The sequence below is a fragment of the Sturnus vulgaris genome, chromosome 7 (assembly GCF_052056855.1).
Source record: "Sturnus vulgaris isolate bStuVul1 chromosome 7, bStuVul1.hap1, whole genome shotgun sequence".
In the NCBI taxonomy this organism is placed as follows: domain Eukaryota; kingdom Metazoa; phylum Chordata; class Aves; order Passeriformes; family Sturnidae; genus Sturnus; species Sturnus vulgaris.
The window spans coordinates 10669126-10678261 of NC_142249.1; the positions used below are offsets into that span (position 1 = coordinate 10669126).

The 9136-nt window shown below is 41.6% G+C and overlaps 1 protein-coding gene across 1 annotated transcript in view; it reads right to left on the reverse strand.

The window, feature by feature from the left end:
- Positions 1-8857, reverse strand: part of COL5A2 (collagen type V alpha 2 chain) — a 96557-nt gene extending 87700 nt beyond the window's left edge. Inside the window, exon 1 of the mRNA XM_088167773.1 lies at positions 8327-8857. Within this exon, the coding sequence (XP_088023899.1) occupies positions 8327-8429 (103 nt within the window). The 5' untranslated portion in view covers positions 8430-8857. The remainder of the gene's footprint in view (positions 1-8326) is intronic.
- Positions 8858-9136: the final 279 nt, after the last annotated feature.

Below are 9136 nucleotides of genomic sequence, written 5' to 3' on the forward strand. Positions count from 1 at the left end.
CCTGATTCGAGAGAGTTCTAAAGTACAGCTATTTACTCTTAGAACTGTGTTCTTTTCCTCACACTTGAAATCTTTTTAGTATTAGAAACCAACGAGTTTCCAATGCATGCATTATGGTTTGGGAATTTTAAGGGTAAAAGAAGTTACTCTGATGGAAAATTATTACAGAGGAAAAGAGATAGCATTTTTTGCCTGTGCCTCTGAAGGAGTGGGAAATGCAGGCTATTTCCACCCCTTTTCCACAGCCCGAAGTCACAACAGGACAATGACCCCTCGGCTGTATGGAGCTGAGGGCTCCTCAAGAGGTCTAAGCCCCATCACACTCCCAACCCCTCTCTGGAAGTTCCTGCCTCTTGCTTGCCTTCCTCTGCTATTCTCAGAGCTTTGAACACACTGAGGATTATTCAGAAAAATTTCAGGAAGCCTCCAGGTGCCTTTGAGAAGTGAAATAACCCAGCTACTCAATGGTATCTTTCCTACCAAGAGGCTCATCGCTGATGTAAGCAAGAAAGCCAAAAATAGATCATACTTGGTTAAAAAGTTTATTAGTTTATTGATTATATCAATTGTTAACTATAATTATAATTCATAATTTGGAGCAACTAAATTCAGGGTAACTTGATTTTTCTGAGATAGCATAGATGGCTTAAAGATGACTAAATCACCCTCAGTATTTGGAAAATGAGACACTCCAGCTGAGGGAAAAACACTCCTACTTTAAAGTAGACAGAAAATAAGTCATAAATAACCATCATGGGATAGCAATCACTATGGCAATTCACCACATTTTTAGTAGATCAGAAGATTTGACAGAACCCTGTAAAGAAAGTATTAGTGAAAAGCTGAGTGTAAAACAGCTTCTGTTTGCTGTTTCTGCTTTAATTTTTTTCCTTAAATGTTTTTTCTTAATCTACTGGGATGTTTATCCTGACAGGAGACGTGAGATTTCAGACTAGAAAGTGATTTAATACCCATCAAGTTTGTCTATGATTTCCTGAAAGAGACAGAACTGCTTAAACAAAATGCTCCCTCAGCATAACCTCTGAGGTCACCTATGATAATACAGCTGGCCTGAGACAGTTCTCAAACAAGGAAGTTTCCTTCTGGCTTTTAGCTGTATTTTCAATATCATTTTAATGTGAAGCAATAATCTTGGAGCAACTGGGACACGACAAACTCCCAGATTGGCAGAAGGCAGGAAAATTCTCTCGTGTGTGTTGGGTGAAGCACTGGAACAGGTTGCTCAGAGAAGCTGTGGCTGCCCCATCCATGGAAGCGTTCAAGGCCAGGTTGGATGGGGCTTGGAGCAACCTGGGATAGTGGAAAGTGTCCTTTCCCATGGCAGGGGGTGAAATGGGATGGGCTTTGAGGCCCCTTGCAACCTGAATAGTTCTGTGATGACTTTTCTCCCTCAATCTCTTCCTATACTGCACTGCCATTACATGGCCAGCATTCAGGTGGCCAGCTTGCTGAAGGATGTTGGCAAGCACTTAATGACCAAAGAATATTTGGAGAAGATACTGTATGGACCTTCTCTGCCAGACATCTAGTGCTCAGCAGGGAGCAGACCTCGGGGAGACAGTTTACTCTTCTGTCCTTACTCTAAATGAGTTCATGTCCAAAGCTCTGAATTCCTGCCAGCAGTATCAGAGTCGCTGTTTGTGTTTCTATTCAGCCACATTATCCGAAGAACAAGGGCACAAAGATTCAAATTAATTCTTTAGTCCTCCCATGCTACTGCTCCATAGTACAAAGGATATAAATGAAAAGTAGTGAAGACACAAAACACCATGAAAGCTTTACAGTATAAAAACAAATTCATTATATCACTCGCTCAACTATACTGCTCACACAAAGCTGCAGAAAAGTGCAAATTCTCCAAAGCTCCAATCAAGTTTCAGCTGGCAGCAGCAGGGCCAAGGAACAACCTTAGGACAGCTCTCCAAAGACAAGCCCTATCTTCAGCAGCAGATACAAACTCAATCCCGAGGGTCTGCATGAATAGAAGCTTCGTGAACAGAGAGCATCCCACCACTGGCCCTCTGACAATCATTCTTAGTCTTCGTGCTTATATAACACATGACCTTTCTGCAGCAAATGCGGGTGGGACAGTGGAATAATGGAATTGTTTCTCACTGCAAGAATAAAAGACATCACAGCAGGCTATGAAAAATGTATGTTGCTTACTAAGAAGAGATAATTGTAAGCAACGGTTTGGATATTTTAATTACCACAGCTTACCACCATCGAGGCTTCCAGCATGTTACTGTTTTCATAATTATAAATCAAATTATAAAATAATCATTTATAGGAAAATAATTGTGTTACTCCCTACAGTCAGTACCACTGGTTTATCCTTTCTGGTAGTTCAGGAACAGCACTAACACTTCAAATTTCTCTAAATTTAAGTTAGGAAAAGCATAGAATCACAGAATAATCCATTATCAAAAAATAAAAGTATCTAGAGAAACAGTATTATTTATACACACACAATGCACTGATTACATAAAAGATGTAAACAATACATGATGCCACCCCCTGGGGTACCTCTGTTACTCTAGTGTTACATGACTTATGAGCCATTTTTCTCCTTCTTGAAAGTACCTGGTTTCTCATTTTATACCACGGAAAGAAGTACATTTTCTACATTAAACTTGGAATGAATGCATCCTGCATTCCAGTTCAAATCATACCTGACCCTCTGCACCTGACAGTCTCACCAGGGCATTCAAAAATGGTTGAACAAGGTGTGTCTGTTGCAGCTTGAGATTTCAGGCAGTGCAACAATCCTTCCTCGTGCTCTGAAAGTTCAAACTCCAAGAAGCCTTTGTCAAAAACTGAAATTCCAAGTTAATCTGATTAATTTATTCATTTTACATTAAAGGATACTTGGGTTTGCCTTGTTGGTTATATTAAGAATGGGGGGTTTTTCTACACACTGAAGTGAAACTCCAGTCTCTCCTCCCTGACCCAACTGAGAATCCATTGGATTAACACTTTGATTTATTCTTTCTAAGAATAATTTCTGAGAAAATTATATCATCAGGACTTTACACACAAAAATGTGCAGGGTCAAATGACAAACATAAGTGAAATAGTGCACATATAAGGATAGATCACATGCTTCCAGCTGGAATTTCGACTATTTTTTATTACTTTGTTATTTCTTGGCACTGAGTTTGTTGCCTTCCTCTGTATACAGAAAAATAGTTGTATACAGGCCACGAACATCTGCTCGGTTTTTCTAAAGGATTATATTGTTGCATGAAGGTATGCCTTTGCAGTTTCTGCTTCCCTGCACATACACACAAGAATCTGTGTTTCTTTTCTCAAAAAACACCAAAAACCAAGTTATGTGGCAAGTTGACCACTTAATTCTAACCACAGAAAAATCGTAACTTACAGTTTACCCAGCTAGTAAATACAACTTCAACACCAAGATTTGTTCCTAAGCAGGGATTCCTAGGAGCATTTATCATGAGTCAAGGGATTTGGTAGATATTTCTCTTTTTTTCTGAAAACTTCTAAAGCATTAGCAAGTTTAAGAAAACCTTATTTTTAACTAACTTACATTTAACTATTGTTAAACAGGATCAATCCTGCATGTTTTGCATGTACAAATCAAGCTGGTAGAATGTTATCACACTTAAACAAATTGCAAGGATGAAAGGACCTTACCAAGAAATGAAGAATAAGCATGTCAAAACATGAGTAATGAAATAACCATTTGGTTTCTATGGCAATAATCCATATTTGTAAACATCATGGGGAAAAAAATGCCTGCACTAACAAATGCAGCATGTAATTATTCTTCACTCACAAAGTATTTTCCAAAAAAACTACAAGTTCATGTGGATAGTTTAACAAGACCCTCAATGTTATGTATTCCATAATTTTGAGCAAAGTTTTGCTCAGGTTAAACAGAAGGAGGAGGACCCATAAACTCTCGAGGAGTCCTCCTGTAGAAATTTCTATATAGAGTATCCTTCCCACACTTTTACAGTCGGGAATGTCAACCCCAAATATTCTAAGTCAATGAGTTAGTACCCACAGAATTACAACTTCGTCTATAGATACTAGACTCCCATTTGCTGCTTGTTTAGAGTTGTAGTAATTTCTATTTTTGAATTATTTGCTATGCTTAAACCCCCAAACATATATACCTACATGCACACACACACACACATGCAGGCTTTCTCACTAAGAAGGCAGAGGTACAGACATAAGAGGGCAACCCAGGGATCTCGAACTTCTGGGGGAAAAAAAGAATCAATAGTACACACCCAGGGGATCAGGCCCACCCAGGCCCATGGATTTATGAAAAGCAGGTCTGGCTTGACCAATCTTTTTTAATGACAAGGTGACCCACTTACAGGATGAGGAAAAGGCTGGGATGTTGTCTACCTGGAACTTTGTAAAGCTTTGGTCACTGTTTCCCATGGCATTCTCCTGGAGAAATTGGCTGCTCGTGGCCTGGATGGGTGCACTGTCCACTGGGTAAAAAACTGCCTGGATGGCCAAGCCCTAAGGTTGGTGGTGAATGGAGTTAAATCCAATTGGCATCTGGTCACCAGTGGTGTTCCCCAGGGCTCTGTACTGGGCCCAGTCCTGTTCAGTATCTCTGCCAATGGTCTGCACAAGGGGATCACAGCAAGTTCAGGGCCAACACCAAGCTGAGCTGAAGCAGTGCTGTGCAAACAGTTGGATTCAATGATCTTAAGGGTCTTTTCCAAACTAAACAATAATTCTGTAATTCTAAGTATTATCAGATCCTCACTAAAATTTTGACAAATGTAAAAACGAGGGTGTTTCTTTTTTTCTTCATATAGAATCATTCAATATCATTTTCCTTAGGAGCTGTGATGACTCTTAACACAGAAGAAAGACCCATAAAATCTAAAGAAGCGTTTGGCACAAATACTCAATAATTCTCTTACTTTCTCACAGCTTCAGAGGACTTTCACTTGTCATCTTATTCCCAACACTTGCCCCACTATGGGGACTGTGCAATGTAGCAACATGACATCTCCCTTAAGAGTATCAGTGAGAAGATAATAGACATAGTTAATAGCCCCCATTCCACCAGCTGAACTGTTTGTGTCTCCAAAGTCAGTCCATCCTCCTGTCCCCCTTGCATGGTTCGAGACAACATGAAAGACCTTGAGAATTCAAAAAAGGCAAAGAGGATCATTAATCTAAGCAGAACAATGACAGTTTCTTTCTTTCTTTCCTTGTTCACACTGTCAAACAAGGCAAATTAGATACTTTTAAATGAATACCAGGGCTCACACTAATCTCAGCTGAAGGAGGATTGACATCACAAGAGGTGGACAGGAAAATATAATTCAGACAAAGGCACGTTGCAAAAAGTAATGAGAACCAAAGGCAAGTATAGGATTGAAAAGAAACATGGGAGATGGTGGCAATAAACCATCACTGCCATGCCCACATGTAATTTGCACAGACAATTCTTCTTGAACAAGGCGATTCTCACTATTTCAAGTGTACTGATTATACACTAAAGGTGTGTTTCTAATTTATTTCTTAAAAAACTTTTACACTCGCAAGGGGATGGGAAAGGATCCCAAAAGAATACACTGCTTCTGCCAGCAGTTCTCTCTATCCCAAGCCCTAGGGAAAGATGAAGGATCGTAGAGTTGTGTGGAAAACCCTGCACCAAAGGTTCAGAGCTTTCAGGTATTCAGCATTTAAAAATTTCAGTCACTCCTGGGCACTTTTTGATCCTGTTGAATTCTGAACTAGACCAGATCTCTACAAAGAATTTAAACCCAGGATCTTTCAGTCCTTCTAGGATTTTGCAGCACTGACACTATTGATAAATAACTTTTAAACAGTCAGTTTCAAAATGACCAATTTTGCTGTACTAGGTTTGGAAGTGTTTGGTTTTCACGTTTTTACATGCATTTTAGGCACATGCACCATGTAGCACTACCAGCCAAGTGCTCTTGAGCAGAACAGATCAATCTGTAATGGTTTCAAGAAAAAAAAAATTAATAAAGAAACTGGCATTACTTAAAAGCACAGCAATAGTAAGTGCCAAAAAAGAAAATTACTGTTAAGCAGTATGTTTGGTTTGAAGAAGTATTACCATTCTTCCATTAAGGCTTTTTAACCATATTACCTGCTATATTATATTCAACTTATCTAACAGTATCAATCCCCCTTATGATAAATTCTGCAACATACTACCACAAAAGCTATTTCTTTCTGCCACTGTGTCTAAAGTTGACAAGCAGTATTCAACCAGTCTTATTTTTTCTAAGACTGTCATGAAAAACACTGGTTTACATTCTTTCTGAAAGTCAGATACATTTTTCCTAATCTACACTTCCTGAAGTGTCTTTCTTGCTTTCCCAGATACCTCTAATATTTGTTTATCTGGTTGTACCTATATTCAAGTAGTACATAAGTGAATGAGAATTGAAGCAGCTCTACAGTCACCTGCAATAACATACAATGTTGACAGATGTTAGACCTCTGCACAAATACCAAACCCAAGACAAACCAAGGATAAGTCCTGTCCACTCTTCAGCATTTGTAGGCTTCAATCAGGAACTAAATGAAAGGTGAAATCCCTGTCTTATTAAATTTAACCAGATCAATATGTAGAATGCATCCTACTTCTATCTTCACTGCACCAACCCTCACATCACACTAAAATAGGTTGGGGTTTGGTTTTCTTTTCATATAATGACCATTGGAGAAGGGTTTGTACAGTAGACAAAAGCTAATAATTCTCCAACAGGAAGATGAGTAAGTGATGTAAGTGTAAACATATGTCACTAATTTATTACAACATATTTTGTTCTTGGAGTTACCACGTACCTCTCAGTTGCCTCAGCCATCATCACATGGGAAATATATCCCAGAATGTGCTGCTACAGTACTGGCCCATCCCATAATTTCCATAATTCCAACAATCTAGTAAATTACATGTAATAGCCTCACAGAAAACTCATAAATTTTGCAATTTTTTTAAACAGGCAAAAAGCTATAATTTTTATTTAATGGACACCGAAAATGAAGTCAGTATTTTCACAAGTGTTTTGTTTGGTATTACACGTAACTGAAAAATGCAGAATATATGCCTCCCTTTATGGCAAGTATATGAATTACACTCACAAGTTTATATAAAGTGCCCCCTCTATGGGACTTCTTACACAGCTGTGCACAGGCAGGACAGTCTCATTTTGCTTTGTAGAACAAAAGTTTCAGAAATATGGCACTGGTTTATTCATCAGGCTTTGACTCCTCCTCACTTATGCAATCCAGCGTATTACCAGAGAAGTTCAGTTACAAGTAAAATTGCACTCTTAAAAATACACGGTAAAGTAAGCGCAAACTGCATTGTAGGGTACATCCGACAAGGTTCTGGAACGCCCTACAAAGTCCTTGTAGGGCACAATGTGGAAAAGAAGCCAGGGTTATATATGAGAAGCCTAGGAAGTACGTTCAGGAGTACAATAGCTCCAGACTGTCCCACAACCAGCCCGCTCACATTTCAGGAAACCAACACGGATCACGACATCCATCCCGCCTGATGAAAGAGTACAGTCACGACGCCTTCCCGTGCCCGTCAGTGTCTCTCTGGCAGGCACCGAGATGCCATTGAGCAGGGACAGGCACCGAGGAGCGGCAGCCAGCGCAGGTTGGGAGGCTGAGGCTCGCAGCGCTCCTGCCCGCACGGAGCTTGTCCCGCTCCGCCTGCCCCGCTCCGCCGGGAGGCTCTGCGCCATCCTCGGCATCAGGCAGCCCCTCCGCAAGAGCCCCGGGGGGAAACCAGCCGGAGAAGGAAAGAAAGGAAAATGAAAAGGAGGAGGGGGGGAGGGGTGAAAAAAGGGAGAATCCACGTTTCGGCATTTCTCTAAAACAAAGAATGCAAGAAAGCAGATGTAGCTCAGCGCAAACGACTCCACCCTGCGAGGCTTCGGTGTTTACTCTCACAGCTCGCTCGCCCAGCTGTCCTCCAGCCGCGTCCCAAGCCTTTTCTTTTGTTGGGAACTTCCCAGCGGCCGCAGCCCCGCCGGGACGAGGGGCTCAGCCCGAGCGCCCCGCGGCAGCACTTGGCCTTCGACCGCACCTCCCGCTCCGTGCCCGCAGCCGGCACCGCAAACCTCGCTCTTCCGCTCAAAAACCCAAAGCGCAAACCCCTCTCTGCCCCCTTCTCAATATGTGAAAGCAAAAGTCTTACTCTCGCAACCCCAGAGGTTTTCCAACCCACTTATTAGGCAAATCCCACAATAAACACACTGCATGCAAAGAGGGGTGATTATGATAGTTCTTTAAGAGGTAGAGAGAAACTCACCACCTTCATACTCTTCCACTTCTTGCGCTTTTATGGTTACAAATCGGCCTAATAAAGCAGTGAGGATGAAAAAAGTTCTCGTTTGTACCAAGACTGCCATCATGCCTAGATATTAGACATGTATCCTCCCTGGGCAGCAAAAAGTACAGAATCGTAAGGTTATTTTAGCACCATGAAGCCAGCTGAGGAGTCGTTCTGCCTTTCCGCATCAGTTCCAGGACAAAGTCTGCGAGCCCTCTTTTCAGCACCAGCTCCAGCGCAGTCTGCAAACACTCCTTTCAGGGGATGCAGCTTTAAATAGGAAGAATGCTGCCTCCACTTTCTTCCTGCCCCTTTTCAGCCCGTTCAGGCTCCTAATCATCCACTCCCTGCCAAGCAACAGTCTGATTGATGGTAAATAACCGAATCAGAGCTGGCTACACTCTTCCTTGCTTGAACTTTTCTCTTTACGAGCACACTTGCAGGATATTTTCCTCTGCTGTGCAGTGCATGTGCTTTTTCAGGACCAGTTATTAAGCAAGCAAAAGCAGAGTTTTAAGAAGCTGTCAGGAAGAGAAAGCTCGGCTTTTACCACACCCAGCGCACGCTTCCTGGAAACGGAGGGTATAGCCCCATTTGGAGCCGATTCCCTTTTTAGGAACTCGATCCCTTGCAGCGCTCCAGAGGAGGATTTCCTCCTCTCCCCTGATAACTGCCCCCTGCCCCGCTGTTACCAAACGGGACTCCAGTCCCTTGAGAGGGGCTCACTGAGCTAAAATAAGCCAGCTTGCTTCAGGAACTTGTAAATAAGCCCTCTTCACCCGAAGGGAA